The sequence below is a fragment of the Portunus trituberculatus genome, chromosome 39 (genome assembly GCF_017591435.1).
Source record: "Portunus trituberculatus isolate SZX2019 chromosome 39, ASM1759143v1, whole genome shotgun sequence".
Taxonomy (NCBI): domain Eukaryota; kingdom Metazoa; phylum Arthropoda; class Malacostraca; order Decapoda; family Portunidae; genus Portunus; species Portunus trituberculatus.
This window is the reverse complement of record NC_059293.1, coordinates 8661109-8676434: the sequence shown is the minus strand read 5'-3', so window position 1 is coordinate 8676434 and position 15326 is coordinate 8661109. Positions and strand designations below refer to the sequence as shown.

At 40.0% G+C, this 15326-nt stretch overlaps 2 protein-coding genes across 2 annotated transcripts; both read left to right on the top strand.

Moving 5' to 3' along the window:
* Positions 1 to 1224, top strand: LOC123515742. Its single transcript, XM_045274598.1, has one exon. The coding sequence runs from the start codon at positions 1 to 3 to the stop codon at positions 1222 to 1224; it is 1224 nt and encodes a 407-aa protein (XP_045130533.1).
* A 10849-nt stretch (positions 1225 to 12073) lies between these two features.
* On the top strand, positions 12074 to 14618 carry LOC123515741. The gene is made up of 2 exons (XM_045274596.1): positions 12074 to 12103; positions 14142 to 14618. Exons 1-2 carry the CDS (start codon positions 12074 to 12076, stop codon positions 14616 to 14618), a joined length of 507 nt encoding a protein of 168 aa, XP_045130531.1.
* Positions 14619 to 15326: the final 708 nt, after the last annotated feature.

Below are 15326 nucleotides of genomic sequence, written 5' to 3'. Positions count from 1 at the left end.
ATGTTGGTGACCTCACACAATTTCGCCCTGCGACATAGGGCTGACGTTGTAGCAGTGACAGAAACGTGGCTCACTGGAGAGGTAGAACCAACGTTTGGTAAGGTCCCTGGGTACTCCCACTGGATAAGGAAGGACAGGGAGAACAGAGCAGGCGGAGGGGTGGCAGCTTGCTTTAGGGACGGCCTCCAAACCCAGGAACTTGAGGTGACGGTTCCTCTTCAAACGGAAGCACTGTTCTTCAGGGTGGTACTGGAAGACAACAGAGGTCTCCTCCTCTGTATCATGTACCGCCCCCCCAGGCAAGGACGGGCACCCCTGGACTTCCTGACGGAGGAACTCGACACCCTTCTTCTACGCCATCAATGCTCCCACGTGATGGTAGTGGGAGACCTAAACTGCCACCTAGAGCAGAACGCTTATGACGACCTCTTGGAGGTGCAGGGCCTAACAAATCATGTTACCTTCCCCACGCATGTGCGAGGAGGGATGCTAGACCCTGTGCTGTCAGACCTCCCCGAGACGAGCGTCCGCTGTCAGCAGCTGGGGCCTGTAGGCAGCTCGGATCATTACGCTGTCCTGGCCCGAGTCGAGCTGAACGCAACGCGAGAGGACGCTGTCCCACGCACCATCTGGCTCTGGGGGAGGGCTGACTGGCCGACCATGAGGCGTGCCCTGGAGGAGATAAACTGGGGAGAAACCTTGGTGGGTGATGCCGAGGAGCAGGCACGAGCACTCACTACTAAGCTCCTCATCCTCCAGCAGCAGTATGTCCCCAGCAGAGTGTATCTCTCCAGGCCTGACGATCCTGCTTGGTTTGGCTTCCGCTGCAAGGCCGCTGCTGAGGCCAAACACGCCGCCTGGCTGAGGTACAAGCGGCACCCGACGCAGAGGAACAAGGCACTACACAAGGCTGCCTGCAAACGGGTGGTAGCTGCCTGCAGATGGGCCAAACATAGAAAACAGGAGGATCTAAAACGGAAACTTTGTGGCCCAGGAGTAGGAGGCAAGACCTGGTGGAGCTTAGTCAAGGAGCGCCAAGGAGCTAAACACCAAGACGCCATCCCTCCACTCCTCAGGCCTGACGGTTCCACTGCCACAAGCAGCTGGGACAAGGCCTCACTCCTGGCTACAAGCTTCAGCAACAAGATGAGGGTTGGAGACCCGGAAGACAAGCGCCTCACCTGCCACTGGAGACTCAAAGCACCATCACCCTGGTCTCAGTGACAGCTGGACAAGTTGAGAGGCTCCTGAGAGCAGTGGAAGTGGGTAAAGCCACCGGCCCGGACGACGTCAGCCCACACCTCCTTAAGAACTGTGCTAAGGAGCTGTCAGGTCCTCTCTCCAACGTCTTTACGACCTGCCTGAGGGAAAAAAATGGCCCTCAATGTGGAAAGAGGCACGAGTCGTTCCGGTCCACAAGAAGAGCTCGCGGTCTGTACCCAGCAACTACAGGCCGATCTCCCTGCTCTCTGTGGTGGGCAAGGTGCTGGAGCGGATAGTGGCTGGAGCCATCTGTCAACATCTGAGTGAAAACCATCTCCTCTCAGAGAGACAGTTTGGCTTCAGGCCAGGCCGGTCCACCTCCGACCTACTCCTGCTCCTCACCAAAGACTGGCAAAACGCCCTGGACGAGGGCCTGGACACGCTTGTGGTAGCCCTGGATATAGCTGGAGCCTTTGATAGGGTCTGGCACGCGGGACTTCTTGAAAAGCTCCGTGCCAAGGGTATCCAGGAGACCTACTGCTACTGCTTGACGACTACCTACGTGGGAGGACTCTTCATGTGGTCGTCAATGGAAATCGTCAGAGCCCTCGCCAGTTCAAGCCTCCGTTCCACAGGGTTCAGTGCTGGGCCCAATCCTGTGGAACATCTATATCGACGACCTGCTCCGAAAACTACCGACAGTGGAAGCATATGCGGACGACTGCACCCTCTCCCGGTCCTACTGCCGCCTTGATAGCCAGAGCGCTGTCCGGCAGCTAAACAAGCAGCTACGGCTGGTGGAGCAATGGGGAGAAACGTGGCAAGTCTCCTTTGCACCTGAGAAGACGCAGGCGATGGTCATCTCGCGGTCGCCAGGAGCCTCCAGAGCGGTCTCAGAGCAACTGTGCTTTGGAGGCAAGGCTCTGTCTCCAGGACCACATCAAGGTCTTAGGGGTGACGGTGGACCGCTGCCTGCGCTTCGACGGCCATGTAGGTGCAGTCACCCGACAGGCGTCTCTAAGAGTCTCTGCCCTGCGGAGGGTGGCGGGAACGCTTGACCCACACGGCATCATCACGCTATACAAGGCGCAGATACGTCCGTGCCTGGAGTACGGCTGCCTGTCGTGGATGTCAAGTGCCGCCACCCACATGCAGAGACTTGACAAGGTGCAGCGACGAGCTCTACGTCTGGCGGGATACGACGCACACCAGGACGACCTGCCGCCACACACCCCCGTCACGTCGTTGGAGCACCGGCGTGATGTGGCAGCGCTGGTGGTGTGCCACAAAACTCAGGTGCAAGGAGTACCGCACCTCCGACGCCTGGGACTTCCACCACGCGCTGCCCAGAGGCCCACGCGAGCTGCTGCCACCAGTGAGCAGACTGTGGAGGTGCCCTTCTCCAACACACGGCAGCACCAACGAACATACAGTGCCCGGACCTCAAGGATGTGGAATGCATTCACCACAACCACACCCCAGGTGGAGGACATGTCCACCCAGCAGGTCAAGGTGGCAGCACACAGGTGGCGTGGAACGCAGGCCACTCCTCTGGTGCTAACGTGAAAGTTATTAATGTAAAAACAATATTCTTAATGTATATTAATTATTGATAGGCTTTTTAAATAATTCCATACCCAACGTGGAATTTTAAGCCGAATATGTAAATATATGTGCTATGTTTAAATAAAAAAAAAAGAAGAGAGAGAGAGAGAGAGAGAGAGAGAGAGAGAGAGAGAGAGAGAGAGAGAGACATGATAGAAAACAAACTGTATATTGTAACCATAATAACTATTCATTATTACCCATTGTGAAAGGTGTACCACAAGGATCAGTCCTAGGCCCCTTATTTTTTATTATGTATATTAATGATTTTGTAAATGCAAGTATCAAATTTAAGTTTTGATGTATGCTGATGATACGACGTTGTTGATTAGTGACAAAAATATAAATTCTCTTCATAATAATTTAACATCAGAACTACAGAAAATAAAACAATGGGTTCAAGCTAATACATTAAAAATGAATATTGCTAAAACTAATCTAATTTTATTGAATTCAGAATCGATCAATCAAAAATGCAATCCCTCCAGTCAGTCTAGATGAAGAAATTATAAAACAAGTTAGTCATACAAAATTTCTTGGAGTTTTTATTGATGAAAATTTAAATTGGAAGATTCACATTGACAAAGTTTGCTTAAAAATATCTAAATTAAATGGTATTTTCTACAAAATTCGGCGTAACCTAACGACAGAGTCAATGATCAGCATATATCACACTCTATGCTATCCCCACCTAACTTACTGTGTTCCCATATGGGGAAGTACGTGGCCTTCCTTCACCAAGAAGCTAACAGTAGCTCAAAATAAAATTTTCCGGTGTATATTTTTTATGCAAAAGTTTGAATCTACTAATCAAGTATTTATTGACAAAAATATTATAAAATTTTCCTATATACATAAATATTTCACACTGTTGCTGATTTATAAATGTTACGGTAGAAATTCTATTTTCAAATTACTTACTGGAAATATCAACACAAGGAACAACAACATTAACTTAGTTTGCCCAACGTTTAGAACTATATTGTACAGAAATAGTGTGATTAATAGCGGTCCCAAGATGTTTAACAGTTTGCCTCCTGAGAAAAAAATTCTACTTACTACAGCCAACATATCTAGGTTTAAGCAAGAAATTAAGAAGTATCTCTTACTTCAACAATCTATGAGCCAGTAATAAAATGTTAGTAACCTGTATGACTAGAATGTACTAGGTTACCTGTCCATGACCACATACCTATTGTATAGTACTATTTGTCCGTCAGGGAGCTTTGCTCGACGGACCTTAGCTATGTACAGTGTATACATATTTTATGTGCAATATTGTTAACTTTTGTAGCAATAAACATTTACTTACTTACTTACTTATTTACACACACACACACACACACACACACACACACACACACACACACACACACACACACACACACACACACACACACACACACACACACACACACACACACACACACAACACCCCAAGTAACAAGTAACACACACACATGGACTTATCTAAAGCTTTTGACACATTAGACCATGAAATATTATTTGCTAAATTAGAAAATATTGGCATGAGGGATACACCATTAAAACTATTCAAGAGCTATTTTAGCAACAGGTATCAATGTGTTTACTGTAATCAAAATTATTCCTCTTTTAAACCTATATGTAAAGGAGTGCCACAGGGGTCTATTCTAGCTCCTATACTTTTCCTTATATATATATATATATATATATATATATATATATATATATATATATATATATATATATATATATATATATATATATATATATATATATATATATATATATATATATATATATATATATATATATATATATATATATATATATATATATATATATATATATATATATATATATATATATATATATATATATATATATATATATATATATATATATATATATATATATATATATATATATATATATATATATATATATATATATATATATATATATATATATATATATATATATATATATATATATATATATATATATATATATATATATATATATATATATATATATATATATATATATATATATATATATATATATATATATATATATATATATATATATATATATATATATATATATATATATATATATATATATATATATATATATATATATATATATATATATATATATATATATATATATATATATATATATATATATATATATATATATATATATATATATATATCAACGATATTGTAAATTCAAGTACAAAATTTAACTATGTAATATATGCTGATGATACAACCCTTCTGATAAATGATAAAGACTTAAATTCCTTACATTCGAACATAATATCAGAACTAAACATCATTAAAACATGGTTACAATCTAACAAATTAAAGCTCAATATCTCAAAGACTAAATATGTTCTCTTTCTGAATAGATTAATTGAAAATGTGCTTCCTCCTATATTTTTGGACGGTCAAGTTTTAATACAAGTTAATGATATGAAATTTCTTGGAGTAAATATAGATGATAATTTAAATTGGAGCTGCCATATTGAAGATGTCTGATTAAAACTCTCAAAGATTACAGGTATTTTGTATCGCGTTCGGCACAACTTAACTTCAGAAGAGATGATCAGCATATATAACACTCTCTGCTACCCTCACCTCACATACTGTGTCTCACTGTGGGCAAGTACATGGCCTTCATTTCTTAATAAATTAAAAATAGCACAAAATAAAATTTTAATATGTATCTTCATGAAAAAATACGATTATACAGGAGATATTTATGGTAGAGAAACTATTGTTAGTATTGTTTCCATACACAAATACTTAATGCTTCTTTTGATTTACAAATCTATTAGACACAACTCAATATTTACAGTCATTGATAATCCTGTTCATACCCGCAGAAATAATGTCAATTTAAGATGCCCTACCTTTACAACAACAATGTATAAGAATAACGTCATATGTAACGGACCGAACTTGTATAACAACCTGGCAAACGAGATCAAACTTCTTGGTAATTTCAACATACAAACATAAAAAAACAAAATAAAGAAACATATTTTGATTGAACAAAATTTAGCATAAACTTGTACCTATGCCTTGTGTTGTGTATCCGTTTATTATTACTTTTCCTTTTCTTTTCATAATTTTTTATTGAATGCTTGTATATATGGTGTCTCAATCAGACTATAGAATATATTAGTTAGGTTTCTACCTTGGTGACAGCACATTGTATGCAAGTTAACTTTACAATGAAATAGGATTACTCCCTAACTAAGTTAGATATTATGTCAAACTATGTTTCTGCTCTCACTGCATATAATCTTTAATTAAAACCGTCTGTCTTAGGAGTTTCGACTCGACAGACCATACCTGACATTTTTATTGATTATAAATTTACCTCTATTTCTTAAAAATTGCAATAAACTATATATACTTACTTACTTACTTGCTTATGTACTTACTTACTTACATACTTACTTACACACACACACACACACACACACACACACACACACACACACACACACACACACACACACACACACACACACACTCATACGTACGTACGTTTTAAACAAGGCGAGACGTGGGTTGGAGTCCCTTAGGCTGTGCTGTGACAAGAACGTTGGTTTTTATTTTCAGGGTTTAATATCCAACAATGTTACGTCTTCTCTTATTCAATGTTCTTATGATCTTAGTTTTTCAGACCTTAATGACCTAAATAGCTTGTCATTCACAGTTTCTTTCCTAGTGAACAGTCATTTATTTCCCACTTCACAACCTACACCAGACTACACTAAGGCATTTTTTTTTATTATTGCTATTCTTCTATTAGTTACATACGATTGGTAATCTAATTCCTTATCTAACACCAATTACTAGTCACTTACTTCTTATCCGTTAATAGCTAATACAGACCTTCTCAAGTTAGGTTACATTAGGTTAGCGCAGTTATGGTTAGGTCAGTGTAGATCAGGTTAGGTTAAGTTAGGTTATATTAGGCTTAAATAGGTTCTATCAGTTTAGATTCGATTAGGTAACGTATCAAGTAACGTATTAATTTGGTCGGGTCACGTTTGGTAAATCTACACAATACTCGTCCTCCTCCCACGCCGTGTTCAGTGTCCTTCGCCCTTTCGCTAACACGTAATTGCCAGTGAGAGGGAACCAATTAGTTTCCCACGACGGACTCTACCAGTGAAAAAAAGTTCGATTAAAAATTATCAAAGGTCTTGTTATCGTCGCCTCCGCTGCGTTCATTAGTCACGTGGAGCCCTATAGTGTCTTGCTTTGTACCTGTTCTCTCTCTCTCTCTCTCTCTCTCTCTCTCTCTCTCTCTCTCTCTCTCTCTCTCTCTCTCAGGCAAGCCTTCACTCTCTTTTCATTTCTTTGGTGTGTGTGTGTGTGTGTGTGTGTGTGTGTGTGTGTGTGTGTGTGTGTGTGTGTGTGTGTGTGTGTATGAGTGCGAGAGATCATTCCTTCATTTTTGTTTTATTGAGTCAGTCATTCTTTTTTTATTCATTATTCTAGAGTGATACGATTCTCTTTCACTCTCAGATTTGTATCATGATTCCTCCTCCTCCTCCTCCTCCTCCTCCTCCTCCTCCTCCTCTTATACAATTCCACACTACTTTTCTTCCGCGCCTTATATGATTTTTCTCTCGTGTTTCTCCCTGATGAGTAACGAGGGAACTTTTCTTTCATCCCACTTCTTTCTAACTTCTTTCACTTCTGAGCTCATTGTGTACTTCCATCACAGACCATCCAAGTAGCAACAATGTCCGTCCACTGGTGTCTGTTGTCTGTTCGCCTTTTTTTCCAGCTTTGTTTCTCGTGCAAATATTCCGTGTATTTTTTTTCTCTCTCTCAGTCTCTCTCTTCCATCACCAAACAATCTTCTTCCATTACCAGACAGACCTCTCTCATCACCAGACGCTTCCACTTACCTACCTATTTCCTCTACTGTAACCGCCCTATTTCTCTCTCTCTCTCTCTCTCTCTCTCTCTCTCTCTCTCTCTCTCTCTGGTGTTACGATTAAAGATTATTAGGTTATGCCAGACCGAAGGCAAACTGACATTCATTCATTCATTCATTCATTCATTCATTCTCTCTCTCTCTCTCTCTCTCTCTCTCTCTCTCTCTCTCTCTCTCTCTCTCTCTCTCTCTCTCTCTCTCTCTCTCTCTCTCTCTCTCTCTCTCTCTCTCTCTCTCTCACTGCTCTTCAAATACAAATCTGATTTATTGTTGCATTGGGAAGAGAGAGAGAGAGAGAGAGAGAGAGAGAGAGAGAGAGAGAGAGAGAGAGAGAGAGTGTGTGTGAGTCTATAAAAATAATGGGGGATGATCAACGGGGAAAAATCGAGAAAAGAAGGCAAGGGAACAAATGAATGAGGTATCTAAATTATGAGTGGTTTTATTCATTCAATTCTTAATATATTGTGTGGGATTTTGTGGTGGTGAGGGGCGTGGCGTTGGTGGAGTGGCTCTCTGGATGGCTCTTAATACTTGACCTTCACCTGATTGGCTCATAGAAGGTCAGAGTGTGGATGTAGCCGCGACCTACTTTTTTTTTTCTTGTGTGTGTGTGTGTGTGTGTGTGTGTGTGTGTGTGTGTGTGTGTGTGTGTGTGTGAGTCTTCTGTGTGGGCTTAGTGTCGTGTGGCCGCGTGTGTTGTGTTTGGGCGGCTGATAACCTATATTGGTCTGCCTCATCCCTGCCATCCCCAATGTAAATATGTGGTGCTGTTGTTGTTACTACTACTACTACTATTACTACTACAACTACAACTACAACCACAATTACTATTACTTCTACAATTACTACAACTACTACTTGATGGGAAGCGGTGGCCTAGATTAAGGTGGTGAGCGTGAGATCGGGCAGACATCGTCGCGTATGTTCGAATCCCACCACCTACCACCTTGAAACTTTGCCTACATGTCACCGTGATACCCAGGTTCTAGGTAGTCACACCAAAGATACGCTTGGGTGGTGACATGGGCCCTAATATGGGGGTACCTCTATAGATAAAACTGCCTGCGCCACTAATGGGTGGAAGCTGAACAGCGCTTCCATACTCTTAATTAAACCTACAGGCGCTCTAGGTCACAACATAAGAAAAAAGATGAGACTACTACTACTACTACTACTACTACTACTTGCACAACGACCATCACTAACAAGTAGAAAAACATTAACAGCAACAACAAAAATTGGATGAAATATTGAATAATGACATTAAGAAAAGTAACAAAACAACAATACCAATGATGTAAAAAGCAATACCATTGCCAGTCATAGTCTTAGAATAAAAAGAGAGGACGTTATAAGGAGAATTAATCCAGCCTACACCACAATCCTCGCCACATTACTGGAAAAATGCGAGACATACTTTTTTTTTATTTCCCACTCCTTGAAATGAGAGAAAACAATACCAAAAAATTATATAACAGAACGTCAATAATCATAATGCTCATTTTTCCACTATACTTCATTGCTTATACGAAATGATGACGTGAATATAACCGGCCTGGTTTTAGCGATCATTAATCCCTTCAGTACTGGGACACATTATAGATAGATGACATAGGAAATTTTGCAATCATGTATTTGTGTGTTTCACTGTTTGATCTGCTGCAGTCTCTGACGAGACAGCCAGACGTTATCCTACGGAACGAGCTCAGAGCTCATTATTTCCGATCTTCGGATAGGCCTGAGATCAGGCACACACCACACATCGGGACAACAAGCTCACAACTCCTCGATTTACATCCCGTACCTACTCACTGCTAGGTGAACAGGGGCTACACGTGAAAGGAGACACACCCAAATATCTCCACCCGGCCGGGGAATCAAACCCCGGCTTGTGAAGCCAGCGCTCTAACCACTGTGCGGTGTGTGTGTGTGTGTGTGTGTGTGTGTGTGTGTGTGTGTGTGTGTGTGTGTGTGTGTGTGTGTGTGTGTGTGTGTGTGTGTGTGTGTGTGTGTGTGTGTGTGTGTGTGTGTGTGTAATTCATCTTGGTCGCCTGCTGGTCACCCAGCCAGTCTTTCACATTACGGAGCGAGCTCAGAGCTCATAGACCGATCTTCGGGTAGGACTGAGACTACATCACACACAACACACAGCGGGAAAGTGAGGCCACAACCCCTCGAGTTACATCCCGTACCTATTTACTACTAGGTGAACAGGGGCCACACATTAAGAGACTTACTCATTTACCTCGCCGCTTCCCGGGACTCGAACCCGGCCTTCTCGATTGTGAGTCGAGCGTGCTAACCACTACACTTCGCGGTGTGTGTGTGTGTGTGTGTGTGTGTGTGTGTGTGTGTGTGTGTGTGTGTGTGTGTGTGTGTGTGTGTGTTTAAGAGCGAAAACATGCCAAGAGCAACAAAAATTGTGATTAAAAGCAAGTTCCACTGAAGTGCCTGTCTCCATACAAGTTGAATACAAATGTAGTCATGAATGGACGCCAAGGATGGCATAGGAGTCTTCGTCTTTTTTTTTCGAATTATGCATTAAGAATGTTTGTGTAGTTAGATGCATGTAGTTTTGTGTGAAGGGAGAGCAGGATGTGGCTGTGAGACACAAAGGGAAACGTTCAGTGAGGTTACAGCTGGCTTTAATGGCAAGTTCACAGCATTCCCTGAACCAGTGCTATTAGACCTCACTGGGAGTAATTATCGTTTCAGCAAGTGTCTACTGTGTGTGTGTGTGTGTGTGTGTGTGTGTGTGTGTGTGTGTGTGTGTGTGTGTGTGTGTGTGTGTGTGTGTGTGTCGCGCTTCTTAATCTTGTAACCTTGTATTGGAATTACCACGAGCAGAAGAAAATTTGCTTTGAATCACGAGTAACTTTTTGAGAAACATTTTGAAGAGATGCGAATAGGAGTAGTTTGTTGCATCACACACACACACACACACACACACACACACACACACACACACACACACACACACACACACACACCAGAGTAAATTTAATTACACAAACAGAATTAATATTATTTATAGATTGTTAGAAACGAAATTTTTCCTGCGTGGCTGTAAACACGCTGATTCCATCTCGCCACCCATGGACACAGAACAAAGAGACTGTGTACCAATAAATATAAATTCATTACACGCTGCCTCTGAAAAGCATGTTTGTATAAGAATGAATGTTATATAGATAATTATTTTATTTATTTTTCGTATATATATTCATTCATCAAGTAGAATGAAAATTGTATTTATCCCAATAATTTTGGTGTATATAATTACTAATCCTCGAGATGAAGTAGATATAGAAATGGAGACAAGTAGGCATTTATTTTGATGTTTTCATCAACATATGCTGCAAAAATACTCGTCTAATAGGTAAAAATGACAGTAGAAATAGTAGCAACATGAGTTTGGTTGGAATCCTGCATCATTACTCGGTAAATCAGGTAAGTACATACTTAAAGTAAATAAACTCAATAAAGTGTTTTTCCATTCAGGTGCCCTTGTCTTACACGTGAAGCTTGAATAGATGTTCACTGTTTTCTTAACTGTCTTTGTGTCTATGAGGGAAGCAAGTAAGACATTTGGTACTATGGTATTAAGTCAGGCGATCATAAGAGTAGGCAGGCTGGAGGCCATAAAGGTCTTAAGATGTTTGGGTCACATCTTACAGTTCCTGAAATGCCTTTAAATTCAGACGCGTTACTCCACTCACACTGAGAAGTTCATCCAACCGTCCACTAATGGCATCTAGGAAGTTGACCCCTCTAGATAGTAACACACTTGACGAAGATCATATAGGCTACGGCAATGATAATACGGAGGAAGAGGCGTGCTCACCGCTTCGTATTGCCCTTCCCTGCCTCACCCATGTCGGCCAGACAGAGGCACCTCGGGAGGTTTCGCGTCCGCCTCACCTCTGCTAGTGAGGGTTGACATCCGCCTCGGGCAAGCCTGCGTTTGCTTCACCACGGCAGCGAGGCGCGGCATTGCATTCTGGAAGGCAGACAGGCTCCAGTCTGGAGGAGGCAGGCCAGTGTCCTGCTGATAGGTCCGGTGAGGGAGGATAGCAGCAGCAGCAGAAGTACCAATGGTGCCCATCTCCCATCAGTGAGGACCCTCGGAAGCCACGACCTCTTAACAACAATCTAGATGCCTTCACGATGCGCAGGACGTCGTGTTCAAGGCGTGGGACGATTATGTCCCCAACGGCATCGTCACACAATAATGAGTAGGCGTCAGCACGTTGCTGACAGCACACCTGCTGCTCCTAGCCTGTAGCAGTGAATGCCAGCCAGGCCTCCGATGTGGGGCTACCCTCCAGCAGGGTGCCCAGTGAGACCTGCTAGTCCGTAAGTAAGCGTAAGAAAGTAAATATAGTTTATTGCCCTTATTAAGGAATAAAGATAGATTTATAATCAATAAATATGTAGGCATGGTCTGTCGAGTCGAAACTCCTAAGACAGATGGTTTTAATTAAAGATTATATGCAGTGAGAGCAGAAACATAGTTTGACATAATATCTAACTTAGTTAGGGAGTAATCCTATTTCATTGTAAAGTTAACTTGCATACAATGTGCTGTCACCAAGGTAGAAACCTAACTAATATATTCTATAGTCTGATTGAGACACCATATATACAAGCATTCAATAAAAAAAATATGAAAAGAAAAGGAAAAGTAATAATAAACGGATACACAACACAAGGCATAGTTACAAGTTTATGCTAAATTTTGTTCAATCAAAATATATTTCTTTATTTTGTTTTTATATGTTTGTATGTTGAAATTACCAAGAAGTTTGATCTCGTTTGGCAGGTTGTTATACAAGTTCGGTCCGTTACATATGACGTTATTCTTATACATTGTTGTTCTAAAGGTAGGGCATCTTAAATTGACATTATTTCTGCGGGTATGAACAGGATTATTAATGACTGTAAATATTGAGTTGTGTTTAATAGATTTGTAAATTAAAAGAAGCATTAAGTATTTGTGTATGGAAACAATACTAACAATAGTTTCTCTACCATAAATATCTCCTGTATAATCGGTTTTTTTCATGAAGATACATATTAAAATTTTATTTTGTGCTATTTTTAATTTATTAAGAAATGAAGGCCATGTACTTGCCCACAGTGAGACACAGTATGTGAGGTGAGGGTAGCAGAGAGTGTTATATATGCTGAAGTTAAGTTGTGCCGAACGCGATACAAAATACCTGTATTCTTTGAGAGTTTTAATCAGACATCTTCAGTATGGCAGCTCCAATTTAAATGATCATCTATATTTCATATCATTAACTTGTATTAAAACTTGACCGTCCAAAAATATAGGAGGAAGCACATTTTTAAACGATCTATTCTGAAAGAGAACATATTTAGTCTTTGAGATATTGAGCTTTAATTTGTTAGATTGTAACCATGTTTTAATGATGTTTAGTTCTGATATTATATTCGAATGTAAGGAATTTAAGTCTTTATCATTTATCAGAAGGGTTTTATCATCAGCATATATTACATAGTCAATTTTTTTACTTGAATATATAATATCGTTTATATATATATATATATATATATATATATATATATATATATATATATATATATATATATATATATATATATATATATATATATATATATATATATATATATATATATATATATATATATATATATATATATATATATATATATATATATATATATATATATATATATATATATATATATATATATATATATATATATATATATATATATATATATATATATATATATATATATATATATATATATATATAATATATATATATATATATAATATATATATATATATACTACTTTACATATAGGTTTAAAAGAGGAATAATTTTGATTACAGTAAACACATTGATACCTGTTGCTCAAATAGCTCTTGAATAGTTTTAATGGTGTATCCCTCATGCCAATATTTTCTAATTTAGCAAATAATATTTCATGGTCTAATGTGTCAAAAGCTTTAGATAGATCCATGAAAATTGCCACAACATACAGTTTCTCCTCTAGACATTGATATACATTTTTAACATATTGTAGTATCGCCGACTCGGTGGAATGATGACTTCTAAATCCATGCTGTTACTTAATTAGATGTTTTTCTTAAAGTAATTTACTAAACGAGAGTAGATAATTTTTTTCAAAAACTTTACTGAAGGCTGGAAGAATGGTAATTGGGCGATAATTATTGATGTCCTGTTACGTTTCTCTATTGTAATAGAGAGAGAGAGAGAGAGAGAGAGAGAGAGAGAGAGAGAGAGATCAGGACCATAGCCAAGAAAGCCGCATGGAAACTTAGTTGCATCCGGCGCGTCTCACATCTCCTTGACTCCCAGGGAATCTCCACCCTATATGCAGCTCAAGTCCGCCCCCTTATGGAGTATGCCCCTCTCACCTGGTTGTCCTGCCCCCCCTCATACTTAAGCCTTCTAGACAAGATCCAGCATCGAGCACAACGCCTGATACGTCTAAAGGCCCCATCAGACCAGCCGTCCCCTACCATGCAGCCTCTTCAGCAGCGTCGTGATGTGGCAGGGTTGTGTGTCATCTTCAAGACTCATAAGCAAGGCGCCCCGCACCTGACTGCACTCCGCCAGCCCTGGGCGCAGCCACATGGCCACACCACAAGAGCTGCCACATCCAGGGTTCACCAACTCGTCGTCCCTTTTGCTAGGACGGAGACCTTCCTTCGCTCCTTCCTTCCACGTTACACGCGAATGTGGAACCATCTGGTTATGCAGACACAGCTTCACTGCACCACCTCCCTACACACCTTTAAGTCTGCTGCCAATGCATGGATTAAACAACCATAGCATGTAAATAGCATATGTACTGTTGTATAATTAATAATTTCGTTTTGCATATTTTAGTTGTTCCATGTATTTAATTAATTCCATGTCAAAGATAGTTCTCAGCAACCCTACTGAAGCTCTTGACTAACCAATGTATAAAAAATATGTAATAAAGTAAAAAAAAAAAAAAAAAGAGAGAGAGATACAACAGTTTCCACAAAATGGTTACTTATTCTTTACACTCTCCTTTTAATTACTCAGCTCTAAAACCGTCCCTGTTTAACCCTCTCACTGTGATACGAAACGATTAGTCACACAAGAGGCAGTAATTTTCTTTATAAACATCGACAAGAATGAGATAGAAAGGAATAGATTTTTCAATTCCTACCCAGTTTAATGATCGGAGTTTGCTGTAGAATATGTGAAGATGTCTCAGATTGTTTAGTCATTCAAGAAACATATACCAAGTAGGAATGAAAGTTTTAATTAAGGACACTCATCCTCTTCCCTTCCCTCACTATGTCCTTAAGGGAAATAATCTAATAGCTTTTATTCTTTATCTCGAAGACGTCGTGGTTATTTTATCTATGTGGAGTGTAGATGAAGTTAATGACTGCCGTGGAGTGTCGATGAAGTTAATGACTGTCATGGAGAAGTTAATGACTGTCGTGGAGTGTAGATGAAGTTAATGACTCGTGGAGTGTAGATGAAGTTAATGACTGTCGTGGA

What these genes read in the sequence shown, in the direction of transcription:
- LOC123515742 (XM_045274598.1), top strand. Translation starts at nt 1, where the DNA reads ATGTTGGTGACCTCACACAATTTCGCCCTGCGACATAGGGCTGACGTT.
- LOC123515741 (XM_045274596.1), top strand. Translation starts at nt 12,074, where the DNA reads ATGTGGGGCTACCCTCCAGCAGGGTGCCCA. An exon ending in ACCCTCCAGCAGGGTGCCCA is followed by an intron (nt 12,104 to 14,141) that starts GTGAGACCTGCT and finishes CTTGACTCCCAG; the next exon opens with GGAATCTCCACCCTATATGC.